The sequence below is a fragment of the Lepidochelys kempii genome, chromosome 6, assembly GCF_965140285.1.
Source record: "Lepidochelys kempii isolate rLepKem1 chromosome 6, rLepKem1.hap1, whole genome shotgun sequence".
Taxonomy (NCBI): domain Eukaryota; kingdom Metazoa; phylum Chordata; order Testudines; family Cheloniidae; genus Lepidochelys; species Lepidochelys kempii.
The window spans coordinates 104,665,570-104,687,211 of NC_136385.1; the positions used below are offsets into that span (position 1 = coordinate 104,665,570).

At 40.6% G+C, this 21,642-nt stretch overlaps 1 protein-coding gene across 2 annotated transcripts; it reads left to right on the top strand.

Moving 5' to 3' along the window:
- Window positions 1-106: 106 nt before the first annotated feature.
- Window positions 107-19,676, top strand: UBR7 (ubiquitin protein ligase E3 component n-recognin 7). Of its 2 annotated transcripts, XM_073349509.2 has the most exons (11): window positions 107-357; window positions 1,463-1,596; window positions 2,727-2,787; window positions 2,922-3,017; window positions 6,703-6,756; window positions 8,149-8,254; window positions 10,485-10,672; window positions 11,375-11,506; window positions 11,901-12,063; window positions 16,738-16,799; window positions 18,110-19,676. In XM_073349509.2, exons 1-11 carry the CDS (start codon window positions 193-195, stop codon window positions 18,200-18,202), a joined length of 1,254 nt encoding a protein of 417 aa, XP_073205610.1. In that variant the 5' UTR covers window positions 107-192; the 3' UTR covers window positions 18,203-19,676. The 2 variants fall into 2 exon arrangements, with proteins under 2 accessions (XP_073205610.1, XP_073205611.1); XM_073349510.2 differs by lacking the exon at window positions 2,922-3,017.
- The last annotated feature ends 1,966 nt before the right edge of the window (window positions 19,677-21,642 follow it).

A 21,642-nucleotide genomic window follows, 5' to 3' on the forward strand; every position in this document is an offset into this window, starting at 1 on the left:
GACCAGCCCCGCCCCACCCTGTGTGACTTGTTGCTATGCGCCCCGTCGGCCCGTGTCACGCGCTGAACCCTTGTTTTGCGGTCTTCCGTGTCACGTGGTGTGTTGGCAGTTCCGCTTCCGTTGTGGCGGCGCCCCCCAGCGTTGGGTCTCGTTTCCCGCCTTGTGCCGTATCTGCCTCGGTCGGATCCCGCGATGGAGGCTGCGGCCGGGGGCGCTGAGCCCGCTGGCGGCTGCGCGGGGGCCCCGGAGGAGCCCGTGGTCTCGTTGGCTGACGTGCTGGCGGAGAACGAGGAGCTGGAGAAGGAGGCGCGGGCGGTGCTGGGTGGGAGCGATCACGAGCGCTGCAGCTACTCCCAGGTGAGGGGGCGGCGCCGGGCGGGCGGGCGAGCGAGCGAGCGAGCCAGAGGCTCGGGCCGGGAGGCGGCGGAGGGGTGGGAGTCTCCTGCAGGCGGAGAAGAAACAGCGGGGGACGGGCTCGGGGCTGAGGCAGCTGTACGGGGAGCGGCTCCCCGGGGCGGGGCAGGTGTGGGGCGATGGGGGGGGGCGGCGAGGGAACAAGCGGGGTGTGTGTGTGGTGAGGCTGTTGCGGGGCGGGGTTAGTCTTTGATTCTCTTCCGGAGTCCCTAGGTGGGGTCCTTATTGAGCCAGAGCCCAAGTGCCACTGGGGGCCGGGGGCTGGTGCTTGGCCTCCCCTTGTGCCTTGCACTCGGTGCCCCCTTTGTGGCAAGCTCAGTGGCAAGGCTGGACTGCGGAGATGGTGCCTCTGGGGCAGAGGGGGAGGTCCAACATCCTTGTATTTTGGGATACCCTGTCTTTGGTAGGGTGTCTTTCTGTGCTCTTTCTCTCTCCCACACATGGTTTGCAGGCTGATAGTGGGGCTACACAACAGCACAGTTCAAGAGTTTACCCCATCAGACAAAATGCAGTCATTGGCCAGCAAATGTTATGTGATGGTCATTGGTGGGAGACAAAGTTGGGGTCTTTGCCTGCTCTGTGGGTAAATAGAGAACTTGGTGTCCAGAGCACTCTGCCTAGCTTTGAACTCACTTAACCCATAGTTTCCTCTCCAACAAATTATCCCACTCCGTATTTCTTCAAGTACAGGGCTGAGGGCGCATGTCACATATTGCAAGAGCCTAGTCTTGAAAAAAAATTTTCATTTCCAGGGCCTGGAAACATATATTCATATCTTCATGGCATTTATTTTAGTCTATCCCCTTTTAAAGAGCTATTCATAGGTCAGCATTTTGGACTACAAGAAGGCACTTGGCAACTTTGGGAATGTACTAACTAAATGACTTGTACTGTATGTTTGTTGCACCCACTGTCAGCTTGCCCACCAAACACTAACTTGCTCCTAAATCCAGTTCTTCTGACACAAACTGCATTTACTACTTCAACAGCGAGTTATCTTCCTTCAATTATTTCTGCATTTCTATAGTCATTTATCTTGTCATTGTAGGGTGCTGTGAAAAGACAAGCCTTGTATGCCTGCAGTACTTGCACCCCCCCAGGAGAAGAACCAGCAGGAATCTGTTTAGCCTGCAGTTATGAATGTCATGGCACGCACAAGTTATTTGAACTGTATACAAAAAGGTAAAGCTTTTTCGGAAGAGGAAGATATTGGAGTAATTTCTGAGACACTTTTTTTTATTTGTCATATTGTGAAGAAGTAAAGCATCACACCAAAAAGTCATCTGTGCCTTTATGCTAAGTGCCCATCTTCTTAAAGAGGTGTTGGTATGTGTGGAAAACATTTGCTGGTTGCAGAGGCAGAAATGGCACGGAAGAGGTTCACAGTACAGTTGGGTCCTTTCATTAAAGCAAATACTACATGGGTTTGGGGGGAGTTGATTTCAGGAAAAAACAACATTGATCTTAAAAAAACCTATTTTCAAAGTACAGATTATGTTTCTCTGTTAAATTATAAAGTATTCTTGTTCACATGCTTTATAAGCACTTTTATTCATCGTAAAGAACTTTCTAAATATTAAGGCCTGCCACGTGCATCTGAATCAAGTAAAATACGTAGTGTTCACAGTGCTAATCATTGGCATGCAGCCACCTCTTGGGTAGAATGTAATGGCTGTTCAACAAAACACAGCACTACTACCCAATAGTGTAGATTAAATGAAGAAAAATATTTGAATATATTAGGTGAAGATTATCATCAGAATGTATTGAAACTGAATCTTTGGTAGGCAGATGTAATGCCCAAGGGAGAGTTTTCCCACCTAGAGCACCCCAACTAATACCCCTCTTAGTACAAACATTTCAGTTTGTATCGTAAGTGGGAAGGAGTGATCGTAAGTGATCAGTGAATGATCGTAAGTGGGAAGGAGTTCAGTTGTATCTCTCATCCAAAAGACAGTATGTCCAGTAATACAGGCTCCCATGACATCCAACTAACTTAGGCCCCAGTCTTGCAAACAGTAAAACATGTGTTTGCCTTTACGCATGTGAGTAGTTACAGCAGCAACAATTAGATCTTCCATTGAGGTTTCCCAGCCAAATACTGATGTAACTCAACACTGCTGAGCTGAGATCTGACAATCACAGCATGAGATGGAAAGGCTTCAGGACAGTCTAGCCAATTCTCACATATGTTTTTGTTTAAATAGCTTGTGAGAGCGTGTCACAGCTCTAAATAAGGAGCACTTATAAGAATAAGACATTATTTTAAGACAGCATAAACAATCTGAACTATTATGTCTCTTTCTTTCCAGAAACTTCCGCTGTGACTGTGGAAACAGCAAATTCAAAAATTTGCAGTGCAAGCTATTTCCAGTAAGTTTATGTGGGTCATCTCTTAGGAGATTAGAATAGGACAAGAATTGTCTTCAGGTTGTACAGTCTCTCAAGAAAGTTCATGTTTTTTCACCAGGTTGTACATTAAAACATATACCCCATTTCCCTTCTAGGAAAAGGGAAAAGTGAATTCAGGCAATAAATATAATCACAACTTCTACGGATTATACTGTGTTTGTAAAAGACCTTATCCTGATCCTGAAGATGAGGTAAGAAATGCACAATTAGTAATAATACTATGGATAAAGTGCACAGACTTTTTTTCTGCATAGAATTTTGATAAATGCAAAGTAATACACATTGGAAAACATAATCCCAACTATACATATAAAATGATGGGGTCTAAATTAGCTGTTAGCACTCAAGAAGGAGATCTTGGAGTCATTGTGGATAGTTCTCTGATAACATCCACTCAAAAAAGCAAACAGGGTGTGGGAAATAATTGAGAAAGGGATAGATAAGACAGAAAATATCATATTGCCCCTGTATAAACCCATGGTACGCCCAGGTCTTGAATACTGCGTGCAGATGTGGTTGCCCCATTTCAAAAAAGATATATTGGAATTGGAAAAGGTTCAGAAAGGGGCAAAAAAATTATGAGTGGTATGAAACAGCTTCCGTGTGAGAGGTGACTAATAAGACTGGGACTTTTCAGCTTGGAAAAGGGATGACTAAGGGGGGGGATATGATTGGGGTCTATAAAATCATGACTGGTGTGAAGAAGGTAAATAAGGAAGTTTTATTTACTCATAACACAAGAACTAGGGGTTACCAAACGAAATTAACAGGCAGAAGGTTTAAAACAAACAAAAGGAAATATTTCTTCACACAACATATAGTCAACCTGTGGAACTTTTTACCAAAGGATGTTGTGAAGGTCAAGACTATAACAGGGTTCAAAAATGAACTAGATAAGTTCATGGAGGATAGGTCCATCGATGGCTATTATCCAGAATGGGCAGGGATGGTGTCACTAGCCTCTGTTTGCCAGGAGCTAGGAATGAGCAGTAGGGAATGGATCACTTGATGATAACCTGTTTTGTTCATTCCCTCTGGGGCACCTGGCATTGGCCACTGTCAGAAGACAGGATACTGGGCTAGATGGATCTTTGGTCTGACCCAGTATGGGTGTTCTCATGTAGAATGATGATCATCAAATTCTTCCACAGAATGGACTCCATCTTAACAGAGAGATCTTACCTGCGGTGTTACTTTTGTTAATCATTTTACATAGTAGTCTGCATTTGCATAATGTTTAAGAGTACAATTATGTTTTGCCTTAAGATAGACAAGGAAGACGGGCAATAAATTAATGCTGTTTCTCCATTCAAAAACTTAAATGAAGGGCCAGCCCCCCATCAACAGATAAAATCATGCTTCATTTTACCCCTACATCCTGATAAATTAATGCTGGGCAGTTCCCACAATAAAGTGAGTCAGCTTGTGTGTTAATCTTGGATTTCCAATTATTTTTTTATCATAATGTCTCAACTCTGTATTTGTTCACCTGAAAATTCAAAATAATAATAAACCCCCCCTCAGATTATTAAATAACAAAGCACATTCTCTAAGAAATTAATGACAAAAAACATATTCCATATCAAAGTTCCCAGCACTAGTATTGTACATTATGAAGCCATCATATCTGAATTAAAATTCACCACTTTACTTGACTGGCACATAATATTTCAGGGTTTTTTTTTTTCTCTTCAAAATATTGAATTATAGCTAGTCTGTCTCTCACCTCTTCAATGGATAAGGAAAGTTAGAACGTGTTTATAGTATTTTGCTAAATATTTTGTATTTTTGAATAGTATAAAATATTACTAAAATATACTTGTATAAGAAATAGTGAATTCTTGTCACAGAGGGCATCTTGGGAATAGGCAATACCAAAATAGCAAATGCAGAAAAACAAACATCTGGTTTCTTGTTAAACCCATATGAATGTATAAATTAATATGACAAACACTATAATTTTGAAGTACAGTACAACATCAACTCTGCCAAGTTTTGGGGCATTTAGCACTTTATTATGAAAGACTATTTAAAAACAACAATGCTTTAATAATAAACCAAAGTGTCTTGTATTATGCTTGACAGAATTCTAAAGTTGAATTAGCAGGTCTAGCTCTCCTACTGCAAACCTGATGAGACTCCTAACATAAATACCTCTTTCTGCTTCTGATGTGTCCATTATTTATACACTTCCACTTATGAGAAAGGGGTCGTAAGTGCACTGCAGTGAAGAGATGATTTTTGTCTGTCTTTTTTGTTGTGAGTGTGTGACCAGTTGTCATCCCCGGGGTGAAGCCTGGAAGCCATTGGAACTACTGTGCTCTCATACCATTCAGCTGGGTTGGCCTCCCACACTGCTCTGCTGGTGATGCCCAGCCAGCCCCTCCAGGCCCTGTTATCACCCAACAGGACAGTAGGTAGCACGCCTGTCACCTGAGTGCTTTACCTAAGCCGCTCATGGACTGACAATGAAGGCACCAGCCAATTTCCCAGCTCCCCAGCCTTGCACCCCTACTAGAGTATAAACCCAGAATTATACCATCTTGCACTGTACAGGGTTCTGTATAGTGCAAGCTCATTAAATTAGTCTGCTTCCCCCTCGATGTGGAGAAGATATGCAACAGCCCATGCTTACAGAGCCAAGCTTCTGACACTTCATTTAAAAACACACTGGTTAAGATAAAACAAGTTTAGTAACTACAGACAGATTTTAAGTGATAGCAAACAGATCAAAGCAGATTACCTAGGAAATTAAAATCGCAATCTGTCTCACACAAACTAGATAGGATTTGAATCAGCAATATCTCACCCTGACTGATGATACAAGCAGATTTTAGCTTCCTTACACATGCAGGAAGCTTTTTTTCTTTCCCACCTGGGACCCTGTTCCTCAGTTCAGTCTTTGTTCCTCCAGTGTTTCCAGGTATTGTCTTGTAGGGGAGTGATTCCTACTCATGAGGTCACTTCCCTCTTATATAGTTTTTCCATATGGCAGGAAACTCTTTGTTCCAAATCAGGTTTCCAGCCCAGTTTGTAGAAAAGTACTGGTACCAAAATGGAGTTCAGTATCATGTGATTTGGTCACAAGCCCTTGCATGTTCCCACTGAGTCATGGCAGCCATTGCCCATAGCTGACTGAAGAGTCCAGAGGTGAGGTTAAGCTCTTCCATTGTCTTTGTTGATGAACTATTAGCACTGGGTAGCTTCTTCATTGTTTTACCTGAAAGGCTAGTTGTGGATGTTTCCAACTTCATATCTTTGTTACACATACATAGCAAAACTTCATAACTTCACATACAATCCAATGAGATATTAATGTTTAGCAGATAAGACTTTTAGAATGATACTTCACAAGGCATACTTTGTACAAAACATAGCATAATTACATCACAATGGTAAATTTGGAGTGCAGAATGTCACAGAGAGCATATCTGGCAACAATGCAAAAATAATCTTGTTAGACAATTGGGAATCTCTAGTCGCCAGAATATAACAAATTACAAGTGCTTCAAAGGGATAGCTCAGTGGTTTGAGCACTGGCCTGCTAAACCCAGGGTTGGGAGTTCAATCCTTGAGGGGGCCATTTAGGGATTTGAGGCAAAGATTAGGGATTGGTCCTGCTTTGAGCAGGGGGTTGGACTAGATGACCTCCTGTGGTCCCTTCCAACCCTGATATTCTATGATTTAATAAAGACTTCTATGATGTAATAAAACTTTGGCTGGTGAGGCTGTAAGTATTTATCATGGCTATGCGATTTAAGTGTCTCACTGTGGAAAGTGATTCACTTGTATATTCTTCAGAATACATGGCACTTAAAGTCCTGTGAGAAACTTTGAAGGTTGATATTATTGCTAATAATATAACCATTCTTCTAGATCCCAGATGAAATGATCCAGTGCATAGTTTGTGAAGACTGGTTCCATGGAAGGGTAAGGATATGTATTTAACAAAATTGTCATCTTGTCTGGAAATAGGCTAAAATTAGTGTTTTCCTTATGGCAAATCTTACTTGGAAAGGTAGACAGGGATCTTTTGAGAACCAGGGCAAGAGTTTTCAGATTAGCTCTTTTCAGGCTGTACGAAAAAACCTAAATCTTTATTCTTGCATGCTGGCAGTCCTCATGATGAACTAGTACGCAAAATGGAGAGGACCTCTACTTTATTCAAGGTTGCTCTTATTATATAAACTAGTCCTAATAAGTGACAATAGACATCTAAAACTTTGTTTTATGGAAGACTGTTCTGAATGATAGCGTTTCATTGGAATTGGAGAAGGTTATTGAGCACACCATTATCAACTGTGATCATGATCTGTGGTGAATGGCAGCTCATTTAATGGGACATTAACTTAGAGCCATATCTATTTTGGATAGGAGGGAACAAGCTGCACACTCAGTGCCTGATTAGGAACTTTAGGGAAGATTTTTTTCAAGGCAAATGGCCAAGGCACCCAATTACCATTGAAAGTAAATGGGAGTTGGGTGCCTGGGTCACATTGTTGCCTTTGAAAATCACCTGCTTTATGCAGGGTTAGGGGTTCAGCTTATCATGTTGGGAAGGGTAGATGGTGAAATTCAAAACCAGACTGAAGCAAGTAGAATGGTTGAAGTCCTGGAACAAAGACATGAAATAGGAATATTGTTGGTATAGTATATCTTGCATTAATTATAGATGCTCTGATTCAGATAAATCATAGCATTTTTTTTCCTAAATGTTTTGTATTAGATATTAAGTATTTTTGATGAATATTCTAGCTGTAATTATAAACATTTGTCAAAAGAAAATGGAGGTAATTTTATTCATCTTGATGTTTCTCACCAGTTTGTTTGAAGACAGTTTAGATTTTGTATCTAACTCTTTTCACATTGCTTCCATTCTGAAGCTGGATACAATGTTTTATAAACCTCGTTCAGCATTTAGAGAATCTCAGATTACTAAATAAGAGGGCTACTTAAAACTGCAGTGTGTGGTAGCTGTCCTTTTAGGATAGTCAAGATTTGAAAGTATCCATAAGTATTCCCGCTGTCTTGGCTGATGGAATCCAGACTTCTCGGGGGATTGACATGTGAAGAGAGGCTAATAATCTGGATACATTCCTTAAATTTGATTGGTCCTCTCTCATCTTCTAGCAGTACGGATGCTAGGTATGGAGGACAAACTGGGGATAATATACTGATAATGGGAATACTGAAAACATGAGGGAAGAGGTGGGCATGATGCTTGTTTTTCTGCCACTAAACCTAGAGCAAAAAATACTCTGCAGAATCTATTAATTTGCAACTAATGTGTCTCTGTCATATGTTCCTATTTCTTCTTGACAGCACCTTGGTGCAGTTCCCCCTGAGAGCGGGGACTTCCATGAGATGGTGTGCCAGGCCTGCATGAATTGCTGTGCTTTTCTTTGGGCGTATACTTCACAGTTAGCAGGTAAAATTAGGAGAGCTGTATTAATATTTTCATTCTATAAACCTCCCAAACATAGCTGACTTAACTCACATAAGCCTATCAAGTGGAAGACATATTTGCTGATAAGGCTGAAGAGATTGTGTTACTACTTAGACAAAAACCTCAGGCAATAAAGTAGCTTATGTGGCAACTTTAGGTTTTTTGCTTTATAAAAAAAGGAAGGCCTAATTCTTAAGTTTTATAAAATCTTATTTTTTTTTAGTTTTGAAAGTAGTTTATAAGTGTATTTTCTCAGCGTAGGTGTTTATGGCAAATATTGCAAAAAGACTTGATTCTTGCCCCCCGGTGTTTATGTTCTAGGCTAAATCAAAATTACTGAAAAGACATTACAGCACTGGGCGTAGGTATAGGGAAACAGAGGTTGGGGGAGAGATGATGTTGGAGTAACTTTGAATGGACCCTGAAGGGTGATTCTGCATTGAATGGATTTGGAGAGTTCCCCTTTGTTCTGTTTGGGATGTGGTCTCTCCTAGGGAAAACAACTCTCCAGTTGTCTAATCAAAATAAATACAGGAGTCCTAGTGTTCTTTGCTGCACATTCTTCTCTTCAGAAGTAGAAGTAATGTAGGAGCTAGAAAGAAAGGGAATCATCTTCCCTTTGGGCACGACAGGGAATGGATCACTTGATGATTACCTGTTCTGTTCATTTCCTTTGGGGCATCCAGCATTGGCCACTGTCGGAAGACAGGATACTGGGCTAGATGGACCTTTGGTCTGACCCAGTTTGGCTGTTCTTAAGTTAAATTGCTTTGCTCCACAGCAGGTGGCTGGCTGAAGGTGCTCACTTCCAAATGGTTGATTATATCAATTGCTGATTATGACCTGTCAGGTCATAAAAAGTTGGCTACCTCAGGATGTGTCTAAGGGGTTGATGTCCAAGGATTTCATACATGGAATCCTCTTGTAGTATAAATACATGACAGTGCTTTTTCTTAGAATAGGTATGGCATGGAGCATACACTTGATTACATGTCAAAGAAGTAAACCCATTATATACGGGGAACCAAATAGCATAGTTATATAATATGCTCTAGCACTGTAGTGCTCTTGGTGCTGAGAGTGCTTCACTAAATCATGAAGGAAGCTAGTGGAGGTCTATCCATTTTTATATCCCCCAGGATTGCTTTGAAAAGAGATGAGAGGCTTTTTCCTGGTAAAATAACTAAGAGGTAAAGAGCAAACTGTAGCACATGGTCTCAGTGAAATGTTTGATCACTTTGATTAATATTCGATCACTCTAGAAAATTATGTTGGCAATTTCACTGACTGAGGGAGAAGCAGTGCTCTTAAGGAGCAGCAGTCATGTCTTTCATGCTTCAGAATTTAAGAGCATCTGCAACAGTGTGTTCCAGGTCTTGAGAGTGATGTGCTTATGTATGTTTGCTTAATTTTATTTGTAATTGATTCATAATTACACTTTATAGATATATATGGAGAAATTATTTAAACCAGTTTGTTTTTTGAGAAGCCTCTGTAAAATTGGGAGACTGTTTCATCATCCTCACAGAATATTGTTCTTTTTGTTTGTCTTTAAGACCTCTGTAAACATTCTAAAAGTGTATTTTATAATAAATTAAACTTTTTTTGGTTTCTTCCTTCTGTTTGTCTGAAAAAAATAAAGTTTCAAGCGTATATCAGGAATAAAATACTAAAATAAAATCAGAGAAAGTACCTGGCTACCATCCAATCTTTTTCAAATACCAATGAATTTCAAGAACTCAGAGGAAGACTAGCATCCTAGGAGCGTTCAGCACTGTGAGAAATCATGGTATTCCCCCTCCCCCGTTTTCTCCATTATTTTCCAGTAAACTCTAGGCTTTCAGGATGAAAGAACAATGAAAGTTTTCTTTTCTGCTTTGGAAGTGGGAAGGCACAAAGGAGTTAAGCAGTTTAAATCGGTCTTTCAGTTAATAAAAATAAACTTACTGCGACTTGTTCTTTAACACTGTTTTTGCAGTAAGAGGCGCGAGGGGTATGAGGAAGCTGTGATAAAAGATTAAGCAGTTTTATTATTGTTTAATGAGAACATGATGTCCCCAGATAGCTCTAGAATATATCCTTGTTTTTATTGAAGTGTACATTGCAGTTTGAGCACTTGTATGACAAAAGAAATCAAAAGTATCAAAAGAAATTCTGAAACTGATTTCTTTGTCCAGCAAGCTTATGTTAGTTATGGATATACATTTTCTAGTTCCTACTGTGACCAAAGTGACCTCACTTGAAGATGAAAGGATTGTGCTGAATGTCAAGGAAACTGAAGAACAGAACAGAGAAGTCAAAAAGGAAAGTGGAGGAGATCTCCAAGGGAAGATCAAGGAGGAAGAGCAAGTTGAACAGTATAATGAGCCATCTACTAGTTCTGGGTCGAAATGTCCAGAGGTAAACTGCACATTTTTCTTATGGTCTTATGTTCCCGCTCTGCTTAGTGTAGGCAAAGCTCCTCTTTTGGTTGTGTGAATGGGAAACATATATTCCATGCTCCCTTTCTATACTTCATCTACTTAAATATTACTCAAAGTTTATGTAATTGTCCTAGCACAGTCTCCACTGCAGTGGACGTGCCAGTAAATACTGCTGTGAAAGGTTAATGTGTCAGTTGATCAGCCAGTAGACCAGGGCATACAGGAATACAGTATGTTCAGCAAAGATCTTCCATTCCTCTTCTGATGTCACCCCCTTTGTTACTTGATCAGCCTGAGATCACTTCTAAATTTGTTTGCTAATGTGGAAGTACCACCCACTGTAACTGTGCCATCAGGCTAGCTCAGATCTGATTTCTGAGCCCTTTCTAGCTTTTGCATTGAATCTGATGTTTATTTGTAAGAAGGATAATCAATTAATTTAGAGTATGAATGTCTTTAGCAGTTTTAGTTGATTCTCCTGGGTATACAGCAGTGTCCTAATTCGAACTTTACTCTGAACACCACATTAGGGAGCTTTAAAAAAAAAAAAAGGGGGGGGGGGAGATCAAGGCAGGACAGTATTGTAGCTAAGAAAAGGACAAACTGGAAAAAACCTGAATTAAACCCCTTTGAAATAAAATAGAAGTGAAAAATACTGACTTGTTTCATTTTAATTCAGACAGTTACAAAGAACGATAAACCGGTCTGTAAGCTGCAAGAACTCCAGACCAAACAGTCTCTGAAGAAGGATGCTGCCACCTTTTGGCCGTCTAACTGGCGGAGTAAATTGTGCACATGCAAAGACTGTTTAGTATGTATGCATTTTGTTTTCTAGGCTAACATTTATATTAGTTCCTTGAAGACTCTACTGAGAGAAGTCAAATAAGAGTTTGTAAAACCTCCTTGTTCTGAATGTAAATATCTACTGGAAAACATTCCACTAACCTAAGGAAACAAGTGTGGATCTTATCTGATGACTTTCTCATCTTCAGAATTAATTGTATATAATAGCCTGTGAACATTTTGTATTTATTTACCTACTGTCTAAAGTAAGCACAGTTCTGGAAGCATTCACAAGAAATGGCTGAAATACTTGCAGATATAAAACAATGTGGTAAATGTTATTTCTTTGCGAGAGGGCTTGAAAGGTTGGCAGATGGTCCGTAAAGTTTAAGCTGGAAAATAACTTTTACTTTACTCTTCAGAAAATGTATTCAGAACTGGATGTCCAATTCCTGATTGATGAATGTGACACTGTCTTGGCCTATGAGAATAAAGGTACAAGTGACCAGGAAACAGACAGAAGAGATCCTTTAATGGACACGCTTAATAGCATGAACAGAGTCCAGCAAGTAGAACTCATCTGTGGTAAATATAACTTCATTTTGGGAATTCAGCATAGCATTTTAAATACATATCTTACCTAAAAGAGCTATTTAATAGACTTTCTACTTAAATAGCAACCGTGTCTTTAAAAAGCAACTTATAAGAGACTATTTAACTAGCCTCCAGACAAATTTCTATAGGAAACCTTGAATGTTTTTGTCTCCAGCCTGTTGTTTACTATTTACATTAAAGTAGTAGATTTTCTAGAAACTTCTGCTTGTTTTCTAATTCAGCAGGTCGTCAGTGTTCTGGCAGTGGTAATTTCTTCTCGAAAGTTGACATGTTAGTATTAGCTAGCTTTGTTTTCTGTGTTCATACATTATGTATATAGTATCAACAGTGTAAATACAATTTCCCTGCCCTGCACAGCTGTCATTAGAAGTAGATAATAGGCAGGGAAGGGTAACCATGAAAAGCATAGCACTGAACGAGGAAGTCAAGCACTCGCTTAATTTTACTGTTTAGTTAGCTTCTTATATGCATTATTTGCGGGGTGGGGGAATCGTCAGCTTCAGGGCAGATGGAATTTCCTGACAGTGTTCTGTGGAGTATACCCAAACTCTGGTCCAGTGTCTGTAGACATGAAGATGGAGGTACTTGAAAAAATGGTGCAACAGTCCCTCTACAAGAGGCTGCACTATATCTGACGTGTTTGAGCATTTCTGAGCCAAAAAGCCAGAGTCCTGAGTCATAAATTAGGGCTCCTACGTGGAAGACACTGTCAATTGTATCAACTCATGCTCTTACCACTTTTCTGAAGAACACAATGTGCCAGTGTGACTATTGTACCTCAGAGTAGAATCTGTTCTGCTCCAGTGAACTTAAGCTAATAAACCCTCGAGGCTTTGAACAAATGAAGCTCGCTTCACATATAAAGAACAGCTAGTACTGATGTATTAATTTATTCATAGCGCTTGATTCTTAGGTTTGTTTTGTCCTTAAAATGCCCATTTAAGCTGGTTGCTCTAAGCACAGGGGAATTCCCTTATATAGAAAGTATGTGTCAGTGATGTTAGGCATAGGGGTGGTGTCAGAGTATGTGTTCATGCTTGGTTGCTCCTAAAAATCAGTGGTTTAGGTTTAAAATTTACAAGAACAGAACAAATTGCTTGATTCTTGCTCAGTTAATTCTCATTCAGAAAGGTACAGATTGCTATATGTAACTTGCTGTGGGGAGGTGTATTGTGAATCTGGTAAGGAAACAGTGGGCTGAGCTGAAGACTTGCCAAGTCCTAGAAATGGAATCTGTATCCTATGCTCTCTGATCCATCTCATTTAGTGTTGATAGTACTTCGCTTTCCTCACAGCCAGCTCGTCTGCCCAGGCAAATGAGGTACAGCCTAACCAAGAATTCCTAAAAGCTGCAAGATAGATTTTCCATAGTCTTTGTTATTAAATTAATATAGATTTACACTTAAACATAGATATTAAATAAGTTCACAAATCCACAAGAAGTGTTTGTGATTTGATTTAAATCTGACACAACTCACTGTCCAGTAGTGAAATGCAATGCCAAAAAGTTAGAAGAATGTAGTGCTGCATGAGGCTCAAATCTTGGTAAAGCTAATATTGCCCCAAGGACCTACCTTGATACCATGGCAAGTTACCACACCAAGTCATCAGTTTATAAAGGTGTTGCTATGGTAACCACCGTTGGAGGCCATGGCAGGATTGTAGCAGATAAGGCCAGTTCTGAACTTGGTGACGTGTGTTTTGAATTTGAGATTTTAAAATTTTCAGTAATGGCTTCTGTAGAAAATGACATTGTGTGTGACCTGAGAAAAAGAGGATTTTCATTAAGATATCAAGAAGAGAGATGTTCAGTCATTAAGGAAGGCAGAATAACACCAGCCCTGGAGGTCTTGAAGAAAGGCAGGAAAAGAACATGGCAATTTCAGACATCTTGGTACAAAGTCCATAAATGGCTAACGGGCAGTGCTATGAGTAACAGACTATATTGTTGGCCCTGTTTGCTTCTTTCAACTAAAAAAACCATGTGCGCTAACGAAGGTTACTGACTGGAAAAATCTGTCACGAAGCACATCTATACACAGCTCATCACAAGAGCACATAAAAAATGAAGTTTCCTTGAAACGCTTAGAGCAGGCAAGCACTCCTATAGATGTGTTGCTTAGTGAGCAAAGGCACCTTGCTATCTTAGAGCACAACAAGAAAGTCAGGAAGAACAGAGAGATTTTGAAGCGACTAATTGATATTTCAGTTTTATCTCTTCAGGAACTTGCATTCCATTGCAATTGTGAGATGGAACAATCTCTCAATCAGGGTAATTACAGGGAACTTTTTGGTTTTTTTTTTTGTCATGACAAGAGATTGAATGTTTATTGGCAGAAAAATGCATCCATTTTTCTGACTTATTAAAGACCATTCAAAACTAATTGATCGAATGTGTGGCTAAAGAAATAATATCCCACATTGACAGTGAGATAGAGTGCAGCTTTTTTGCTTGCGAGGTAGATGAAACAACTGACATTTCTCACATAAGCCAGCTTTCACTTGTGTTACGCTACGTGGACAAGAATGGGCAAACACAGGAGCGGTTCATGGGTTTTAAAAATGACAGTGCAGATCGAACCGTAGTTGCTTTGAAGCAGGTTGTGGATTCAGTATTGTTAAAATACAATTACAAAAGAAAACTTGTGTCTCATTCATATGATGGCGCTGTAGTGATTGCTGGGAGGTCTGCAAGCCCTAATTAAAACAGCTCCACAAGCTCTGTTTGTGCATTGTTTTGCCCACAAATTAGATGCAGTTTTCCAGCAAGGGGCGCAGCGTATTAAAGAAACCCGTGGCTTTTTTGCAACTTTGGAAGGCTTCTCCACATTTTTTTACACGCTTGAGCAAACACAGTGACCTGCTAGATCAAATTGTGGGCTAAAGGATACCTTCCCTCTGTGCAGTTCGATGGACATCCAACAGCAGAGTCCTACATGCCATTGTCTCAAAAAGAGAGAAACTGTGCAAAGTATTTCAGGAGATTGTCAATACCAGTGGTTGGGATGGAGAATCTCGGCGACAAGCCATAGGATACCTTACAAAACTAAATGACTTCCCGTTCCTTTTCTTGGCATACTCCTACCGTAACGTCTTCAGCATCACTGACATTCTTGATGATGTTCTTCAGAAAAAGACTGTTGATGTAGATTACTGCCATTTGCAAGTTCAGTTAACAATCACAAGGATTGGTGATCTGCATAAAGAAGAGGAGTTCAAAGAGGTGTTTAATTCTGCAGCCACTGCCCTCACTGCCTTACCTTCACCTTCAAAAAAGCATAGGCTGGATTTGGAAGATGGATCCTCTGAAGATGGTCAGAAAATGTATTTACAACTATACAGTGATATCATTGATAACATCATTCTGCAGCTGTCTCTCAGGTTTGTAGACATAAAGGCCCTCCATTTCATTAAGCTATCAGAGTCATCAAGATTTCCAGCTTTCAGGAAACAGTTCCCCACAGATGCTTTTACCTCACTCTCCAATTCTTATGGCAGCTACTTTGATTTAGATCATCTCAAGAATGAGTATGGTGTTATCTTCAAAGATGAGCAGTTTCAAAATCGTTCTGTTAGCAACGTGCTGCGCTTAATCAATGAAACTGGGCTCTGTGAGGTGCTTAAGGAAGTGTACTGCTTTTTTTGCTTAGTTGCCACTATACCAGCAACAACAGTGTGTGTGAAAAGCATCTTTTCTTGCCTTAAACGCATCAAGACATACTTGAGCACAATGGATCAGGGTTGTCTTAGTGCACTAGCCACAATATCCATTGAAAAAGAACTGTTGTCTTTCCTGGAGAAGCAACCGACCTGGTACGATGATGTTATTGCACGCTTTGCTTCAAAAGAAAGCCTGATTGATTTTCACTATATGAATAAGGTAAGCTTACGTCATTTAATGGATGTATAACTGTCAGTTTCTTGCTATGACGTGAAATTTTTTGAATGAGTTTTTGATATTGTATTTTTATAGCAAATAGTCCACTAAATAATATGTGATTGTCAGGTTCTGATTTGCCAAGTGATTATAAAACCTTTTTTTAAAGCAGTTTTCTAAGTTGTGTTATTTAAAGTGCTAATGTTGCCTTTTTTTTTAGTTGATGTGATTATATTATAGTTACATCGTGACTGCAGGGTATCTGAATGCATGAAAATGCTCATAGCAGAGATATAAGATTAGCTGAACAATGTCAAGTTATGCTTAGGACTTTAATATAAGCCAGCATTTAAATTAATATGAAAATGTCCTAACTGTCTCTTGTTTATTTGGAATTATTTTTCTTTCTCTGCAAACCGATTAATTGAGAATGATCTTTTCTGTGTATTTTAGCTATTACTATTCAGTTAGTGGGGGTGGATATAACTTTTGTGATTTGTGCTTCTCCTGTCAAAGTCACAAGCCACCATTGCTCACAGCTCTAACAGTTAGCAACTTGTGCTCAAAGTGAAGTTATTGAGTAGGAGGATACACAGAATTAAGAACCACCTTAGGATAAACCCTTCCTGCAGCTCTTCATTAATTTATAATCCAAACTTGAAATCCATTTACTGAGGCAAGTCTAGTCAGTTACTAGTTATCAAGAGGAGATAGCAAACAATCATTGAAGCAGACAATTGAGGGTTTTTTCCATTTTTTTCTTCCAGAATACAACGACCTAAAGACAGAACTGACTGACTACCTCAGGAGATTTGCAGATGAAGGAACAGTAAGCTATAACTAAACAGTGTTTTCTAAAAAATACGTATTTTATGACAGGTTAAAATTTCCATAGTTTTTTTTTGGGGGGGGGGCACGGGTGAAAATAGAATGAAATAGAAATTTTTGACTACGGGTTGAGAAAATGCATGTGCTGTAGTAAAGGAAAGGTTGAGAGACTGCTTGGGCTCTTTGTAATTGTGCACATAATGTCTTTATCTTTAGGCTCTTCTATTCTGTAACAACCCATTATCAGCATATTAAAGTACTGATGAGTGCAGTTTATAAACAAAATAAATGAGTTGAATTTTTAATCCAATATGACATTTTTCTACATAAACATCTTAAGTCTCTTGTGTGTCCTTTGTCAGCCTCACTTTAACATTTCTTAAAAGAGCAAGAACAGGTGTTGCTACCACACTTGCTCTATTCAGTCATACTTTATCCAAGGCCTTCACATCCCATTGTCAGTCCGCGCTAGAATTTACACCTTAAACTTTCTTTTTACCTTCAAAGCCATGGGTTTTTTTCCCCAGAATACCTCAGCTGAGACATTTTGGTACTGTGTTTGGTTCTGTTCCTAGCTTGGCTGAAATACGGGCACTGTGTATGCAATTATGCAGTCTTCAACCCACTACAGTCCTACTGTCATTTCATTTTTGTTTGTAGTGTTGCTGTAACAGTGTTGATCCCAGGATATTTGAGAGTAAAGGTGAGTGAGGTAATCTTTTATTGGACCTACTTCTGTTAATGAAAGAGAAACTTTCGAGCTTACTGTGTGTAAACGTGAAAGATTGTTTAACAGAAGTTGTTCCAGTAAAAGCGATTACCTCACTTACCTTATTTCACTTTGTAATTAGAGTTCCTGATAGTTCATAAGAGCTGGACAAGCATTTTATACTTTTCTAACATTTTACTTCCTTTCCCTTGGGGCTGCTTTTTTTGCCATGCAGGATGGTAGTTCACATGCTTTATTATTGAACTTATGCTTTTGTACTGGGCAGGTCAGGACCATTGTTTTTAACAAATTGGATTTCTTGATACTGCTGGTGATACAGTGTATGTTTTGTGTGCATTGCAAATCTATCCTGAGAAACTTCTCTCTTAGATTGTCTTTTCCAGATATGTATTTTATTGTCTGTTTCAGAGTAGCAGCTGTGTTAGTCTGTATTCGCAAAAAGAAAAGGAGTACTTGTGGCACCTTAGAGACTAACCAATTTATTTGAGCATAAGCTTATGCTCAGTCTCTAAGGTGCCACAAGTACTCCTTTTATTTTATTGTACTAGTTTGTCACAACTTGGGTTTCATTTTATTCTCAGGTTGTTAAAAGAGAAGACATTCAGCAATTCTTTGAAGAATTTCAGTCACGCAAGAGAAGACGGACAAATAGGATGCAGTACTACTGCAGTTAGACTGAAAAGGCTTTGACTTTCATAAGGACAAATGGAAAAAACATCCTTCAGTAAATAGAAGTGGCACCTATGCTAATATTTGACCTCTTTCTCTAAATCCTGCTTTCCAAGAGGTCTCCTCCAACTCTGCTCATTCGCTCTGTTCCATAAAATACTTCTTACTTTTGTAGCTTATACATATGTCATAGCAAAGCAACGCATCATGCAGATTTCAGACAGCATCAGTATACTTAAGTTGTCAAAAGTTGGTTTTGTTTCAGAGGGAGTGAATTGGTCCTTGTTAAAACAACTTTAGTGCCACTGTGTGTCCCTTTTAGGCTTTGACCTGTTTCACTTTAGTACCTGTAGCTATATACCATACTAAAGATGGGGGCAGACAGCCTTCTGTATCGGTGATAAATCTACATTGTAGTGTGGTATAGTGTTGCTTTGTTGGTCTGAATACTGCCATACTAACTCTTCTGGTGTAGTGGTACTATCATAAGTTTACAATACAAAGGCAGAAGGTTCTCATTCACCTGGAATGTTTAACCAGACTGATGGGCATAATTCTCTAAACATTACAGTATGTTTAAATCCTTAGAGGAGAATCACAGCTTAAAAGTAGGGTCATTATGTGAACTTAAATTGCATTGTAGTTGCAGAGACTAACTCCTTTGTTGCTATGGAAGTGTATTTTCTGGGTCAGAGGAGATTAAGGAATCATGGACTGGTCTTCAAGCAACAGCCTATGGCATTATTTTTTACTTTTTTAGAAAAACTTGGTTCATGTTTCATTGTACAGTAACATCTTACATTAATAGAATGCTGTCACTTTTATCCTCTCACTAGAATGTAAATGGAATGCAAAATGTGGGATGATACTAATAGGTTACAAACTAAGCTTTTGGGGTTTTTAAAAACTGACCTACCTTAAGCTGTTCTAGCTTTTAAATGTTAGTGAAAGATTTTAAAATGTTAAGTTGACTTATTCTTCTTTGCTGCCGTATAAACTTGTGACCTTTTTGGAACCACTCTGCTGGTTATTTGACATAAGACTCAATCTACAACTTAAGTCCTTTAAAACAAAACTTAAATATCAGAATTTACATATTAGTTTAAAGTGAGTTTCTTGAGAAGATTTTTACATTGGTTAATCTTAAACTCCCAGTTGATATGTATAGTACTTGAAGGGCTTGTATTTTCCCCAGAGTCTGCTTTTACATCAACCATATTGCTTTTTGTTTTTAAACTTGTCCTTTACTACTCTCCCCATTAATTTTGTTTGACTGCCTCACTGTGCAAAACCTAGTTTTGGCAGAAATAGATACTCAGTTAATTGGTTTGTTTTATGCAGATATGACAAGTTGCTTTTAAAACTACATTTCTGGGTACTGTATATGCTCTTTTTGTAGAAATTGTTACTGGAGTTAAATATGCAGTTCAACTTCAAAAATAATTCTGTAAAATTTAAATAAAATTACTGTTCAGACAATCTGCATGTCATGGTTGCTTTTAAAATTACTGTTGTGCAGGTTAGGCTTTATGCATCCAGTCTAAACAGTAAATCTTTCAACCCAGGAATAAGGCTGTTGGTGTGTATAGATTTAGCCAACTTCCTGTATACGGTCATGAGACTTCCACTGTAAAAAGAAACTAGAGGCAAGGACAACAGGAAGGATGATAAGTACTGGAGTACTGTGTCCAGTTTTGGGCCCTACGCTACAAGGAGGATGTGGGAAAATTGGAAAGAGTCCAGCAGAGGGCAACAAAAATGATAGGGGGCTGGAGCACATGATTTATGAGGCAAGGCTGAGGGAACTGGGATTATTTAGCCTACAGAAGAAAAGACTGAGGGGGGATCTGATAGCAGCTTTCCCTGAAAGGGGATTCCAAAGAAGATGGATCTAGACTGTTCTCAAGGGTCAGATGACAGAACAAGGAGTAATGGTCTCAAGTTGCAGGGGGATTTAGGGGTTTAGGTTGGATATTAGGAAAAACTTTTTTCACTAGGAGGGTGGTGAAGCACTGGAATGGGTTACCTAGGGAGGTGGTGGAATTTCCTTCCTTAGAGATTTTTAGGGTCAGGCTTGACAAAGCCCTGGCTGGGGTGATTTAGTTGGGGATTGGACTAGATGGCCTCCTGAGGTCCCTTCCAACCCTGATATTCTATGATTCTATGATATAACAAAGTCAGACTCCTCAGCAATCTCAAACTGTAGTTTCAAATTAGCAGCCATGTCAGGGAGACTGCCCATTTGGGAGGGACCTGTCACCGCTTCGTCCGGGGACAACTCTGGCAACTGCACCACCTGTGGAGGGACAGGGTCCTCCTCCCTCTCCAGCAACGGCTCCTTCAGTGCAGGGGCTTGCTGCGCTGCCCCCACATCAGATTCGGCACCGCATTCCAACTCTGGGCCGGGTCCAGTTTGTCTGAGGTGGCCAGGGAAGGCTGGTGGGAATACAGGACCGGCATTACAGGCATGCCCCACGAGTTCCAATATGGCCATTGAGCGGGCCCCTGTCCCGGCTGTCACATCGCTGCGGGTGCTGCACTGGCCTCACGAGTCAGCTGTGAATCACCCCTTCTTGGCAAGGGGCTGAACTCCGGGTCTGACTCGGATCACTGCCCTTCCAGCAACTAGGGTGGAGCTGTTGAGGCCTATTCTGGTTGGTGACTGGCAAAGCAAGGGCAAGGAACGATGCCTGCTTGCCAAAAAGCAGGAGGGGGAGAGGGGAAAGGCAACCCGTGCCATGACAAGGTGTGGCTCTGCCCTGGCCAGGACTGACATCTGGGAGAACGTCTGGGCTACAGGAAGCTCGCCAGTACCAATGGTATGGGGACCGGCACCTTGCCTCCACTGTCCCATGTCTTGTAGGTGGAGAGCGTGCCAAGGACCTGAGCCTTCTAGTCGGAGACTTAGGATACAGTGCCCAGGTCTGAGGCCACAGAGATGGAGATCTGTGCCTGTGGTCCAGTGACCAAGAGCGCTCCATTGCCCTTAGATCTTGGGGTCTTAGCGAGTGTCTGCCTGGTGTGGTGCCAGTCAGCCTACTTGTTCTTCAGCCACCAGGGCCACTTCTGGCAATGAGGGCCCTGGCAGAGACCGAGGTCTCCTGCTGCTCCCTGGAGTCAAAGGTGGATCCCTGGTCAGGCTGGGGGGATCTGACCTCCACAGTACCCTCCTAAAGCCCTGGGGCGGGCACATGGCCAGACATTTGTCCTGTGTCCAAAGCCCATTTTCCTTCTGGTGCCGGGGGCCGCCTCTTCTTTTGCTGCTTCTTTGGCACCGGCGAGGGGGAATGGTGCTGGGTAGAGTCCGGTGCCAGTGGCGTGCTCCTCACTGATGCTGAAGTGCTCGGCGTGGGGGCCGAGTGGGAGGGCTCCAGTGCAGGACGAAGTGCAGCCTCCATGAGGAGGGCCCTCAAGCGGATATCCCGCTCCTTTTTTTGGTTCTAGG